The sequence below is a fragment of the Drosophila tropicalis genome, unplaced genomic scaffold (genome assembly GCF_018151085.1).
Source record: "Drosophila tropicalis isolate 14030-0801.00 unplaced genomic scaffold, ASM1815108v1 contig_805, whole genome shotgun sequence".
NCBI classification, from domain to species: Eukaryota; Metazoa; Arthropoda; class Insecta; order Diptera; family Drosophilidae; genus Drosophila; species Drosophila tropicalis.
The window spans coordinates 1,147,132-1,162,541 of record NW_027173295.1 but is presented as its reverse complement, the minus strand read 5'-3'; the positions used below and the strand labels follow the sequence as shown (position 1 = coordinate 1,162,541).

The window sequence follows — 15,410 nt, the reverse complement described above, 5'->3', positions numbered from 1 at the left end:
GAATTTCAATTGGGTACCGCTAACAAGAATTCGTTTATCGATGTACAAATAATCGATAGTGTCATAATCGACTGGAATGTCACAACTAAAATAAATACTATCGCTGTGTATCCCATCTCTAGTATTGTTTTTGTTTTCTGGGCGTGCGGGCGCGTACGTCGCGCATTTAAAGCATTTTTTTTCATGTTTAAACATTATAAATAAATTGCACCGTACAGAAACAACAACAATAACAGCAACAAGCAGTAGCGGCAACAACAAGTTTCCAAAAACGAGTCACAAAACAAACACAAATAACCGCAGAAACAACAAAAAGGCTATTTCAAGTAACAACAACGCATATACACTTTGCTTTTGTTTCGTGCAGTCGCCCCTAATAACAACAACAGCAATAACAAGAGTAAAAATTAGTTTTTTTTTTTTTTTTTTTTTGCCTGCACACATTACATTACATTAACATTTTTCACACAAACGAAGAAAATTGTGCAAAAAACTGTGACGACAGCAGCAAAGGGGTACACATACATGTGTATTTATTATATATGTATGTGTGTGAGTTGAGTGGAAAAACTGTATATAATTCAGTGTGTGCATGTGTCTGTTGAATACCAAGGAGGAGAAGGAGGAGCACCATTGTATGTGGCCACTAAATTAATATTATAATTTTAGTGTTTTCTTTTTCTCTGCTGTTGTTGCCTCAGCCATATTTGAAATATCCATGGCGCATCATCATCATCATGAGGCAGCTGCTCATTTGGCATATGTAAACAAAGCAGCAGCAGCGCAGAAACACACATAAAACAAAAAAGAAAAAACACAGCAGGCAAGCAGCAGTCAACGTTGACGTTGACGTCGACGTCCTTCACCTTGCTACTGCGTCTGCATATAATATATACTATATTGAGTTTCAATCATCTTTCGGTTTTGGCAACCTGTTTAAAGAACAGGAAGTTTCCTCTCAGACTCTCTCAACTGCAGCTGTTCCTCGAATAAAACAAATTCAAAAAAGAAGAAGAGATCAAAAACAACAAAAAACGTAATCCAATCAAGTTCAGTGAATTAAAAAAAGCAAAGCTCTCTGGGTAAGTAACTTTATCTAGGTAATCCATATGTCTACAAACTGTATATCAGACGATATTTATCAATAATAATGCCAGTTACTTTATCCCTATCGTCATTATGGTGGACAAAGTACGGCGGCAATTCCCTTCGTTGGGATTTCTAAACAAATGTTCCGTTCATATATGTACATACATATGTATGCATGTATGATTCTTGGAAAAATTTTTCGCAATATTTGTGACTATACCATGGCCCTCTCTGCTTCAATGTTTCCTCTCTCTTCTCCTGACTCTGTCTCGCTCTTTTACCGGGGCGTTGTTGTCTGTCATCCGCTGCCCGCTGCAGTTTCCGCCTGAATAATTACCCTGAACTGTGTATTGTGTAGATTGTGTGTGTCGCTCTACTAAACGGAATTTGTTTCATTTACACTAATCAGTTGACTCAATCGCTAAAAATATAAAAGAAACGAAAGCCACCCTCCTCCCGTAATCTTACTTCCATCCGGTGCGTATGAACCACACATACATAACTCCCACTTAGGCACGTGTGATAGACAAGAGAAGCATTCCTTGGAAACCGCAATTGAACACAGATACAACTCGATATTGGTGAAGACCTACCCTATCTACCTTCCCCACATGGTTAACTTTCCCCTCCGCTGCGTCCCCTTCTCTTGGACTTAGTTTTTGCGTTAAAAGCATTTGACGTAATAATGCGAAAGCAGAGTACAGCGAACACAGATACCCTACATGCAATAAGCGAACCAAACACGAAAAGAGATCCCTATGATATTGATACACATTATTGGAAGAGTATAAAAAAGTCGTCTTAGCCCAAAAGTCAAACATAACCCACCAAGGGGGATTTCACTTGTTTTTCATTTTAATTAGTTGAGGGGGGAGCCCATAAAAGCTTTTGTTGTTGTTTTTTTTTTTTTGTTTTCATAAAACACTTTCCACCTTCATCGCCATCAAGTGGATTGGCGGCTGGCTAGTTACTACCTGTAGCGAGTTCAAGTTCGTTGCGGTTTTTCCTATTTGACGGAGCGCGATAACCACCATCGCCTTATTTTCCTTCTCCTCCTCGGCCTTCAGAGGTCCATAATGCATGCAGTTTGAGTGTGAAGGGAAATTTGAATGCCTGCATACATATGTACACACATATATACAAATGTATCCATAATAAACTAATTTTGATCGCAAAAACTTTTGTTTATAACGATCGAAAGATGATTTCCAAGTTCCATATAATAAGTTACGTGAATTATGGATTTATCGTTAGTGGCATTAAGAGAGGAAATTCTACGGAATCTAAGGCATTACAGATTCAGGAAGGCATTAAAAATGCATGTGAACCAATTATCATTTGTTTTAGTGGTCTGTGCGAAGATCTATTGAGGATCGAATCTACTAGGTTAAATCGGATGATTCAACTGGGAGAGCATATTTTTTTTACTAACTCGATGAGTAAACCAAGCCTTACTTAGTAGGCTGAGCGTGTAAGTTTAGTCAACTGTTTGCACGTCCCTCCATCCACAAATCTCAAATAAGATCTTTAAATGTGCAACAACTGGTTTCTGAGCATTTCCCCAGGCAATAAAAATATAATAATAAAGTGGAGTAATAAATGTCAACAGATTTTTGTATGCATCTTACAGTAGAATAGAGTGACACCTATTTTGTTTTTTTTTCCCACGTTTGTTTTCTTCAATTTTCATGATGTATTCAATAAATAAATCTCGGCTTTCCAAATCTTTACAAAAGTTTTCAAACTCTTTCGTTAATATTTCAAACTCTTTGGTCTCTCTTACCGATTTGCAGATGAGTATGATGGCTTCGACGGCAGCGACCATTGGAATCGGAGTTGGCATGGATGGGATACACAATGAGACAGCTTGGCTAGAGGATTTGCTGCGCGAAGTGCAATTGGAGCAGTTTCTCGAGAGGATACGTGATGATCTGCAAGTGACGCGACTGCCACATTTCGATTATGTGCTACCCGATGATCTGGAACGCTGTGGCCTGGGCAAACCGGCCATACGTCGGCTTATGGAGGCGGTGCGCAAAAAGAAAGCCCATCAGTGGCGCAAAAATATCCTCTCCAAGCTAATCGGTGGCGGCAAGCAGCCATCGTCTAAGAAACAGCAGCAGCAGAATTCCAATCGTGATGGTGCTGGGGGTGCTGGAGGGACACAGCTAACCTGCCTTATACATGAGAAAGACATTACAATGGGTCTGAAGCTGGGCGATGGATCGTTTGGAGTGGTGCGGCGTGGCGAATGGAGCGCCTCACCCACAGGCAAGGTGATCCCTGTGGCCATTAAGGTGCTTAAGGCCGATAATCTCACCCAGCCGGGCATTATCGATGACTTCTTTCGGGAGGTCCAGGCCATGCATGCCCTGGATCATTCAAATCTGGTGCGTCTCTATGGTGTAGTGCTGTCCCAGCCGATGATGATGATCACGGAGCTGGCGGAGCATGGCTCCTTACTGGATACTCTAAGGAAACAATGTCGGCATACATCTTTGACTCACATTTGGAACTGGTCAGTGCAAATAGTGACGGGAATGGCCTATCTCGAGCAGAAGCGTTTTCTGCACCGCGATCTCGCCTGTCGCAATGTGCTTCTGGCTTCAGGAAATAAGATTAAAATAGGAGATTTTGGTCTAATGCGTGCGCTGCCCCAGGAGGATGATTGCTATGTCATGTCCGAGCACAAGAAAGTTCCGTTTCCCTGGTGTGCCCCCGAATCTTTGAGATTCCGACAATTTTCGCATGCGTCCGACACATGGATGTTTGGGGTTACCCTGTGGGAGATGTTTAGCTTTGGAGAAGATCCCTGGGTGGGTTTAAACGGTTCACAGATCCTAAGGAAAATTGATCGCGAAGGAGAACGCTTACATCAGCCGGATGCCTGTCCACCGGATGTCTATGCCATGATGTTGCAATGTTGGGACAAAACCCCAGCGGAACGTCCCACTTTTGCCGCCCTCAAGTAAGTTAGCCCTCTTACTACTAATCCCTAAGAAACAATTATTGAACTTTATTTGTTCCTTCAGGGAATACCTGGCCAGCATGTCGCCTCCATTGATGCAAGCCTCGCGTAACTATCACGACGCGAAGGGCCTGCAAATTGAATCCGGCGATACAATAGCCATTATTGATGGTCGTCCCGAACTGAAACTTATCAAGGGTCAAAATCAGCGCACTTTTGAGATTGGGATCTTTCCGAAAACTCTGCTGGAAACACACCACCAGCAGAGAAAAAGGGGAGACAACCATTTGGCTGGCGGAGACGTGGCCATGAGAAATAGTTCGAGCAACAGTTCTGGTTCACCGTTTGGCTTCTGTTGGGGCGGTGGTCTAATCAATGGAGAAGATCGCCAGCGAAGAACTGCCTCGTTGGCCACCGGGTCGTCACCGAATCAGAATTATGCCAAGGAAAGGAAGTCCACGTCGAGCAAACAGTTCGCATACAACAAGTTGGTCAACGAGAATGCTGCCAACGGTCTGCAGCGACGCAATGCTGTAAAGCACAGGACCAGTGGTGCGGGCCCCCAACGTCCTCCGCCCCCACAGAAGCAGCAGGAGGGCATACTCATAGACATTTCGCCAGAGATGCGACCGACGGCAGGCGGAGGAGTGGGAATGGGTGACAGTTCCTCCCTACAAATGGATAGCTCGTTTTGTATATTAGATGCACCGATTGATGTTCCCACGTTCACAGCAGCGGCGTCCTCGCCCACTTACTTTAATGAACAACCGCAGTTTCAATTCCACGATTCATCGACAAACCCGGCTTCAACGACATCATCACCTGGACGCCTGCAGCCGCCCCCTATCAAATGCCCCCCACTTATTCCAATACCATAGAGTTTGCCCAGAAGCGAGAGCAGAATCAGCAGCAACATTATCTGTCTCAATCCCAGCTGCAGCAGCAGCAGTCCATTCTGTTGGATCCGTTCGATACTACCAATCTGGAGACGGCTGTATCCTTATATACGAATGTAAATCAACCTTTGGAGCCAGCTAGCATCTATAATAACAGTTCTTCCACGGTAAGAAAAAGTCTCTTCGGTGGTTGTGATTCCTCGGTGATCGTAGCGGGTGTTAACAATTCCAACAATTGCAACAACAAGGAGAATATTCCCGCCTTAGAGTCAGCTGCCATGCAATTGAATTTGAATAATCTCTGTCAGGAGCAGCAACAGCGTATTTTACCCGAGTCCGAAATGTCCACTGGCTCCTCGAATGCCACGGAGAGCGGTGTCGTGCTGGACAAATCGTTTATAGCCGAGCTAGAGAAGGATATGTATAGTGGCAAGGCGCAAGAGGATTATCAGCGAAATTCCACACATGTTTATGTGAATAACAAGGATTTGGTCTACAAACAGAATCTCACACCATTAAAAAACGGGAATACCAACTCGAATCACTCCAGTCCAGGTGGCGGTATGTCACCCAAACAAAACAATCTCGAACTGGCCGCCAGCAGTTCAACAACTCAAAGTGTGGTTAATCGAATTTGGTATGAAAGGGTGGCGGCAACTCCAGGCTCCTCCACGACCGGCACCGGCAGCGCCACGTCCGAATACTATTCCCAGCCGCCTACAGAGAGGCTAATAGAGGAGCAGATCTATCAGAATCATCAACAGCAACAGCAGCAACAAGTCATAGGTGAGACACATCACTCATTTGTGGCCATATCAAATCGTGTAGTGGCTCCCAAGACGAATAATACAACAACCCAATATGCCTCATCGGCCAGTCTCTATGATGCAGTGGCGGCCAGTACAGCTGGATCAACTTATTACGACCAATTGCCCAGTGGCCACTATGATGAGGTAACTTTTGATGATTATTTGAGGCCACATCGTCCTGCTCCATTGGCACCGCCGCCGCTATCGGCTCAGCAGATCCAACGGCGGTTGGAAAAAATGCGACAACAGCAGCAACAACAATTGGAAGGAGCCCATCAGCTGTATGCTCCGGTTCCTTCGGACTTTGGACGCGAAGAGGAAAAATTGAAGCAATTGATGCAGGAGCTGGGCACCTCGGCTGTCGAACAGGATGTCCTCAATGCATTGAGAGCGGCTAGCGGTGATTCCAATCTCGCCATGCGTCACTACAAAATCGATCAGTTGACCCGCCTCGGTTTGGCTGGGCGTCCGCAGTGCGAACAGGCGCTCCAGCAAAGCAACTGGAGCCTAGACATGGCCGCCGAGCTGCTTCTTAGCGGAGGAGGAGAAGGAGGTTAACACTACTCCCAAATATCTTAAAGTAATTATAGATTTTAGTTAGCTTTTCCATAATATGCTTATTCTCTACACACTCGATATGTTCTCTCGAAAATCGTTCTCGAATCTATTGCAAATCGATAATACTCGAACCCTCAATCCCAAAACGTCGAACTCTTAATCCCCAATGAATGTAGAATCAATTATACCAGCCACAAATGTCAACGACTGTACTATACCTATACTACATATATACATATATATATGTATATATACATAAAAACATAGACACATACATATATGTATATATATATAGTATATTTATATTTCTTATTTTATATAAACCATGAATATAAAGTAATTTTATAACTGTTATATGGACTGTATATATAATTTACACAACATGCCAGAGAAATTATTTACACACACACACAACAAACACGAATGTATGAAAATTTAGCAGAAAATGGAAAACGGAAATGATTTCCAAGTTAAAGTGGGTAGTTATGCAACAATTTTAGTTAGTTCATATACCGAATAAATTATAACTAATTGTTACAAAAAGAAAATAAGACTAAACGATATGAATTATGACATAATTGATGCACACAGTTTCTTGAAAATGGATGAAAAATATTTTTAAGCGCCTGTCAATTAAAGTATGCGCCCCTAAATTATGCAACAATTTTTGCATACGATTCAGATTTTTTTCTGCTCCCACTATTTGAAGATGTTTGATTGTGGCGCCCTCTTAACAGTAGTGTGACCGAGTTTTGAAATTTTACTCGGCTGGTACTAAGAAATTTTTTCATTTTGGAGCTGGTCACACTGTATGGAAGATTTAACGTTATCACGCTTTTGGCGTCTGGTTACACTTTTCCTCTATTATTGTTGTTGTTTATATTCTCGAGGTGAGCGGACGTGCGTCGGGTGTTTTCTTTTTGGAAAAGTGAAGAAAAAGCAAAATAAATTGTTATAAATTCTTGTTAATAAAAACAAACTCAAAAATTAAGTATCGCGTGTTTTTGAAAAATTTCGAGGTGAGCGTGGACGCACCCTTTTTTTTGCCGCACGCGCAACAACAATAAGCAAATTAAATAATTTTTTTTCATCAGTGTGTGTGTGTGTAGTGTGTTTGTTATTTTTTTATCGTGCAAATGTCGCTTAAATTATGACGCATACTAAAAAAGTGCAAGCCCATATTAAAACCTATTTTAATGGGAAAAGCGACAGACGAAGAATAAGAATGTGTGCACAAGAGAAAGAGAAGAAAATATAAGTTTCCAAATTTTGTATTAGGATCGCAAAGAAGAAAAATCATATCCAAGTGCGTGCACTCGGCTATTTTACTGTGTTTGTGTGTGTTAGTGCAACGTGTGAATGTGTTTGTGCAAAAATTATGTAAAAACAACTATAGTGAACAAAATAGAGGGAAGGAGAGAGAATAAGACGGTAGATGAATCGTTCCAACTTTATTTCCATTAAAGAAAACTTTTCCAATTGTCAACTCTCAATTACGAAATGCAATTGGGCCCTTGTTCTCTCACGCTGTTTCTCTCCCCTTACCTCACACTTTCGTTCATTCGCTCTCTCTCTTTTTATGTCTCCGTTTTCATGTTGTATGCGCAAATGCAGTGAAATTTTCTTTTACGTCAGCAAACAATAATAATAATAACAACAACAACAACAAAACGTTGACCGGCAGATACGAAAAAAAATTTTTTTTTACTTCCTTTTTCTTCTCATATTATCCTAATTTCTTGTGTCTTTTACCTGCTGCCGGCATAGAGCAACTTCTTTTACCTGTCGTTTACCTCAACCACCAAACACAAAAAAAAAAAACACAGATCCAAATGAAGGAGGAAAATAGACAAGAAATGCGTTTTTCTATTAGAAATTGTTTTTTTTTCATAGAAAATTAAACAACGCGTAACAACAAACAGAAAGAAAGAGAGAGAGAGAGAAAATAAAACGAGAGAGAAAGAAACGAAACATAAAAAATTTAATTAACCTTTTGCGGGAGCAGCAACAACAACAATAATAGCAACTTCTCATCATCTTTTATACGCCTCTTCTTGTTCTTCGTCGTCGTCTACTTATGCTTCCCTCCTTGTACGCGTTTTTACATCGCCTTTGACCGCTTTTGACCGTTTGAATCATCATCATCTTCCCTCTTCTTCTATTCTTCCTTTGCTTCATCTTCTGCCTCAACTGTGGATTACATTATCTTTTTTGGATTACAATAACAACAACAACAACAAAATAACAGTTTCAAGTGGCAGCGGATCAAGCATTAAACTGGCTGCCGAATCAGAAACCACAACTGGAGGAGCAGCAGCAGCGGCCGCAGCAGCGCCAAACTCCGACAAAATGAGTTGGGGCACTGAGCTATGGGTAAGTCCTTTTTTGGATTCCTAATTCTCTAGATATCCCTTTCAGATCATTTCAGATTAGATTCCATATATAAAAGATATTGTTATTCCAAGTTAGAAAGATTTTCTTACTTCTTAAGCAACCCTGTTTATATGCAAAACGTGTCACTGAAATTTATAGAATTTTTTTGATTTTTTATTTATGTATATGTTAACCAAATAAGTAAGTCTTGGCACTTTGTCTTTTCACGTGACTGGCACAATAATTGAACTTTTTACAACATTCTTATGCAAATTCACAGTGGCTGATAAATGAAAGTTGCTAAACAATTGAAAGTCATGCCAGAAAAGAACAGAATTAGAACTATAACTATTTAAATTTTAAATAATAATAAGTGGCTATGATCGTTGATTCCCAGATTGTGATGCGATCGAGCGATACATATGTATAGAGCCATCAAATTTTAGTTTCTCAGAATTCTCTCGCTTTATTTTGGGTCTTTATAATTATAATTCATTTATATTTTACATGCAGCTAATTCAAAGCGAATGATTCTTTAATACTTAAAGTCAAAGTGCAATCCTCAATAACTAGAAACACTTCTACCCTTGCGTTTCAAGTCAGTCTCTTTCGTCCCTCCCCCGACTCTTCAAGATCTTCAAACTGAATCTGAGTCTTTTGGTCTCCGGCTATGAGTCTGTTCTGCTGTTGGCCGATTCCCCAATGACTTGACCAAGTTGAAACTTGAAACTAAATGTGGAGAAAAAACAAAAAAACTGGTTCTGCTGGTTTTATGTAAATTGTTTGTTGGCCACAGCCAGCCACATGAGAGCGCCAAAGCATGCTTGCTGCCCCCACGCCCCTTCTCTCACCCTCTCCCCTAAAAGCCCAATATTGTTTTTCTGTTATTGTGTTCTTTTTATATTTCTTTTTACGAATACCCTCGGGTTAAGCGGGTATTTCGACTTTCCTTTGTTGTCCTTTCGGTTAGAAAACCTTTATTTTTTTCTAATTTATAGCAAATCAATTCTCGAATTACTTATGTCCGATTTCTCCCCTTTTTAAGATATACTAAAAATATCCAAAAGTGTATACAATTCGCGGTCTGGATGAATTTGGAAATCGATCCTCTAGTTTTTTTTATCGCTTTTGGAATTTTTTCCTTTTCCTTCAACATTCTTTCGAGTGACCGTTGCAAGCTGCTAGTTTCTGCTGTTCCAGCTGTTTTTTAAAAGTTTCTAGTTTTTGGTATCAGGCATAACCATAACCAGGGGTAGAAATGGGTGTGGGAGTGAGGGGTGGTGGACACACCCACTGTCATACGTAGTTACCTGAAATTGAAAATGTAAAACGTTGCAGCGGCTACTCAGCCGTTTTTTTTTGTAGTCGGTATTTGATACCGAATCAAATCGATGGATTAATATTTTTGAATTTTTTTTGCTTTCGATTTGGGGTAGTTTTTCAGCAGCACACCCTCAAAATGTGTATCTCCACCTTTCTGTGTGTGTGTGTGTGTGCGGAAACTGCTTCCGTAAGCATAGCCACCAGCAGCAACAAAAAAAAAAAAAAAAAAGAATGGGAAAACTGAAACTGCAATGTCTAGACAGCGACTGGCAATCTATTAGCATTTTCCTCCTTTTTCTCTTTCTGTGTGTGTGTGTGTGTGGAGTTGCCGGAGTTTTCAGATAGTCTCTCTTTTTTCTCTCTCTCTCTCTTCTCTTCTCTCTTTAATGCTCTATCTCTCCAACTGTCTGGTATTAGTTTTGGGGGCTTTTGGATTAAAGCTGCTAACAAAGTGGCAAATATGTTTGGCTAAAGGATTTACCGGAGACTAAGAAGAGGAAGTAGAAAAATAGAGAATATGATAAATGATGATTCAACGATTGATGTGAAAACGACTTGATTTTAACTAGCACTAAGTGAGTAAAATATGTTACCATGACTATGCTTAGACTATAAAAAAGTCTGTCTTAACCACATGTCATATGTTAGCCAAATGTTTGAAATCAACAAGTTTGATTTTAGTTTATCTCTTTATTGATATATTAAAGTTCATTATTAATTATTTTAGTGGAACAGATTATTCATTACTAGCTTCACGTTTTCCCTATTGACTCCCTTGTGCGGTTAATATCTATATCTATAAGTATATAGATATGCCAATGTGTATATTAATGGCTTAAACTTTTTATTTGCATAAATAATTTGCACGCAAATCTCTGTGAGTACTCTAGAAAGTAGCAGCAATTCGGTTAATTGAATTGGGCACGTCAGCAACAACAAGTAATAGGTAACCGTAACAACAACAACAACAACAATATAATAACTTTATGCTCAATATTATTATAGTTATTTTATATAATGCAAAAATCATAGTTGTTGCTGGCTGGGTTCGCCGCTCTGGCTAAGCGGGTCAATTGTAGGGGACGCCTACTCCCCAACCCCTGCCTCTCATTGCCCGCCCTCTCCCTCTCTGCTAGTTGCATAGCCTAAGTCACTCAACTAAGAAAACACACTGTATACATACATATGTATATAGATATCTCCTGTGTATATAATATATGTATAATGCATAGAAAACGGCCAAACGAAACTTTCTTTACAAAATTTTCACTTTAATTAAATTTAAAGCATGCGCCGCGTCGTCTTAAAGTCCATTAAAAACTTGGCGCATTGCATATGCAAAAAGCAAAAAAAAAAAAACCATAAGCAATCTTTATATAAAGGTTGAACGACTATAAAATACCCTGCAGGAGTATTTTACCTACATCGTATTCGATAGAGTATCCAAAATCGAACAAATAATACAATTTTGTATATTGTTTTGAGTTTTGTTTGCTTTTGTTCGACATTTGAAATGCTGCAAAAGAAGAGAACAAACACAAAACAAAACCGAATGCATTTATTTGTCTCTCTATCGTTCTTTTTTCTGTTGGCCTAAAAATAGTTCTTAGTTTTTCTTTATAATTTAAAATTATATTACAAGCAGACATTGCATCAACCGCCTATTTTACTTCCGATTTATATAGGTACAAATATAAAAGTGCATACACTTTGTTTGCCAACTTTTCTCTTAAATAGGCCACTATATAGTTTGCGAAATAAAATTTACCAAGTCTCCAAATTGTGGAAGACCTTGTTCATAAGTATGTTCCACACATCTTCTCTCACCTCACAGTCGTCTCTCCAAGAGAACTGTGAAAATCGTTAACAAAAAACAAAATAACTTTAGCTTTTGTTTCAGTTTTACCTTCATTTTTCACATCACACACAATATTTAATGATCAGCTGTTTTTCGATGGGGAGAGAGGGGAGAACACTTGTCCATTGAACCCCGCTACCTCGTCTCCCCGGTCACTCTCACGCGCGTTTGGAGTTGCATATATACATACATATACATATGTATAAATATAGATTATATACAATCTTGAAGATCTCCTTAACCGTTTTAGCTCTTTTCACACTCATCCACTTCACAAAAAAATTCAATGCCGGCATCTATCTAGACATTGTCGGCATTGTAAAACCCCTCCTCTCCCTCCTCCACCGTTTCCACCATCCGTAAAGTGGCAGCTGTTTAATGTAGTTTGGAGTATTGTGTAAATAAAATAATTTTCATGCTTCTTGTGGAACATCAATCGAACTTTTCATGACATTGAAAACTTACGCAGCGTTTGCGGCCGACCTCACATAATAATAATGAAAATAATGAAAACAACTCGAACACCGAAACCGAAACAGAAACATTTACCAATTGGCAAAACAAAAAACGAAACCCACAAATCGAAAACCGAAAGCTGGAAAAAAATAAATTGTAACAACTTGATTTTAATGACTGCGGAAGATACTAAAAATAACAGAAACAGACAGTTTTATGTCTAAAATAATAATGAGTGACATAGTTGCTAGTGTTTTGGGGGCATAAAAAAGCAAGCTTGCATCACCCACCCAGAGATGAAGAGGGGGAAACCTAAAGAACTGAAACTCTCCTCATATAAATCTCTTCGCAGCAGGTAATTATATACGATTCGATTCTAGTTTTGGGCGTCGGCGTCATCATCATCATCATCTGAACACCCTCAACTAGAGAATAATGAAAATTTCAACACACACCGAGACGCACCCCAAAAATCAAGAAGACGTGCCAATTTCATTCCAATTGTACAATTTCTCCCCCATTTCTGAAGAAGGGAATCATCCTTTAAGATTCGCCCTTTTGGGCACAATTCCAATTAAAGCCAAGTCCCAGCATGGCCCGTCCTGACCCTGTCTTAGGAAGTACAACATTTTGCTTGCATTTTTGATTCGATTTTTCTCCCTTAAAAGACGACTTTGCGAATCTCTAGTTATCTACAATATCTTATCGATTTTCTCTAACCTTACGTCTTACATTATGACAATAAATATATATATATGTATATATTTCCCTTTCATTTTTCCCTCTGTCTCCCTCTCTCTCTCTCTCTCTCTCTCTCTCTCTCTATTAAGTCAATGGGTGGTGGCTGATTTTATTTTTATTGCATCCGGCTAAGAGCTGAACTTAAATTTGAACGCCTCCCAAGACCAAAATGAAGAGTTGGCGAATGATTTGTTACTGAACAGGGTACTACATATCCAGTGAAGGGTACAGTGAAGATTGTCTAATATGTGAAATGTAAAAAAAGAAAAAGAATGATAGAGAAAACAACAAATAAAGTTGAAAACCCTTATAAAACACATTAGCTTGGAAAATTCCTTAGATCTTTTTGCACTTTAACTTAAAGAAGAGCGTATATTAGTCTGCCAAAAAATCAATCAATCAGTTTTTAGTTTACTGAAATGAGTTTTTTTGCCAAGCCCATGGAGTGCTTGGGCGTCTCGTAGCCTATATGATTTGAAAGATTTTTGATCATTGAAAACTCCATATCCTTGCAAGGGTATACAAATATTCTTGTCATTCTATTCATTTCTCTTCTTTCTTGATTGCAATTCTACTCACAAAATGTCTTTTCGAGTGCATTGTAAAATAATCTTTGGCTGACGTTGAGCCTGTGTCTATGTCTCTGTGTCTCTCTGTCTCTGTGCTGTCTATTGATTTCAGTAGCCTTCAGCCAGTTTGCGTTGCATGCATATTAAGCAGCCGCAACAAGACATTTGTATCCATAAGATATTACACACAAGACACATTTGGCAAAGCGAACAAAACAAAATACCGAACCGAAAAACGTTTAAAATGCAAATGCAAAAGCAACCGTTGCCATTCAAAATATTCAAAAATTGGCGGCGCCACAGGTTTGACCATATATGTATGTATGTATGTATGTATGTATGTATGTATGTATGTATGTGTATATACTATATATATCTTTTAGTGACAAAGAAAGAGTGCAGGAATTTAGTTATTGTTGCTGTTGGTCTGTTCGGCAATAAGAAAGACGAACCTCACAACCTAAACCAATGTTCCCTTTGTCCGAAAAACAAAAATTATCACTTGACCGACAAACACAGTTTTTTTTTTGCTTTTTGGTTATTGTTTCTGTAAGCTTTCGACTCTAATAAATACAATAAACAATTAAATATAAAAAGAATTCCTGTTTAACACCTTACACCTTTCGCTCTCTCTCTCTCTCTCTGTCTCTCTCTGTCTTTCTGTGCCTGCCACGCCCCAATCAACACGTTTGTACATCATGCAAATAAAAACAACAAAACTATTTGCCAACAAATTGAATTTGTTTAAACCAAAAAAATAAATGATTCACAGAGAGTTTGTTTATTAGCATCTTTTGCCATTTGAGTGAATCATCTGCTAGAGAGTAAGAGACTAGGAAATTAATATTCCTCATCTGTTGTGTTTTTTTTCAAGATTTTATTTGGCATATCAATTGAATGCATTTCCAGCATTTCCGCTATACTTCCTTTAATAATAATCTTCTTTTGCTCTCTCTCTGGCCTATTTTTGTTAGTATTCTATTACTATGCATTTTTTTCTTATTGTGTATTTTCTGTTGCGATGCGTCAGAAGGTATGTATTCGTTGTAAGAAACTTATCAGCAAAAATTCATGTGTGACTAAATTAAATGAACCTGTTGCTGGTCATAAATGGCTTTACACACACACTCACACACATTTAAGTTTATCTACAGGTAGTGGAGACAGGTAAACTTTTCTATTGGTCGTCGGGGAAAGGCATTATAATAAATATTTTATCTGGACTAGGATTTTGTTATCTATGAATTTGTTGTGTTACTCTATCCCGGAGTAAAAAAGTCAATGTAGTTTTAGAATCGATAAAGAAACTGCTTCCTATTCTGAATAATTCCATTGGCTCCACAGATATATGTATGTACATAAATAGTTAGACCTCGTCTTGATATGAAAAATAAATTCTAATCGTATCAAATGTCTCTTATTATCGCTTTTTGTCTTCGTTGGGTTTAAGATTTTTGGCAAGAGTATTCAGCAAACTGTCAATATACATACATACACACATACACATACATAATCATTTGGCATGCTATCAGCAAAGGTTAATAAGTAAATATTAGTTGGACATTAGATACACAAATGTGTCGAGTTTTTTTTTGTTTGTTATTTTGTTTTTGCTTTGTCTTTGTTTGCCTTCTTTAGGGGACAAAGGCCATTAATAAAGGGTGCGGCTTCTAGGTTAGTCATGAAACTATCGTCCAAACTATCGCTTTGGGATCCTGTGGTGGGGTCCCAGTGTGTACCTCCTCATAATATTTGACTGTAGATCTTTCC

General features: G+C 39.0%; 2 protein-coding genes across 2 annotated transcripts in view; both read left to right on the top strand.

Annotated features, from left to right (window-relative positions):
• Positions 1-130: 130 nt before the first annotated feature.
• Positions 131-6,754, top strand: Ack (activated Cdc42 kinase). The gene is given in 4 exon segments (XM_068293759.1): positions 131-1,082; positions 2,883-4,057; positions 4,122-4,894; positions 4,897-6,754. Coding segments are annotated over 3 exon segments (3,372 nt in total). The 5' UTR covers positions 131-1,082; the 3' UTR covers positions 6,321-6,754.
• A 445-nt stretch (positions 6,755-7,199) lies between these two features.
• Cip4 (formin-binding protein 1-like Cip4) overlaps positions 7,200-15,410 on the top strand; it is a 39,880-nt gene continuing 31,669 nt past the window's right edge. The window contains exons 1-2 of the mRNA XM_068293745.1: positions 7,200-7,339; positions 8,569-8,693. Coding sequence (XP_068149846.1) covers positions 8,670-8,693 — 24 coding nt within the window. The 5' untranslated portion in view covers positions 7,200-7,339; positions 8,569-8,669. The remainder of the gene's footprint in view (positions 7,340-8,568; positions 8,694-15,410) is intronic.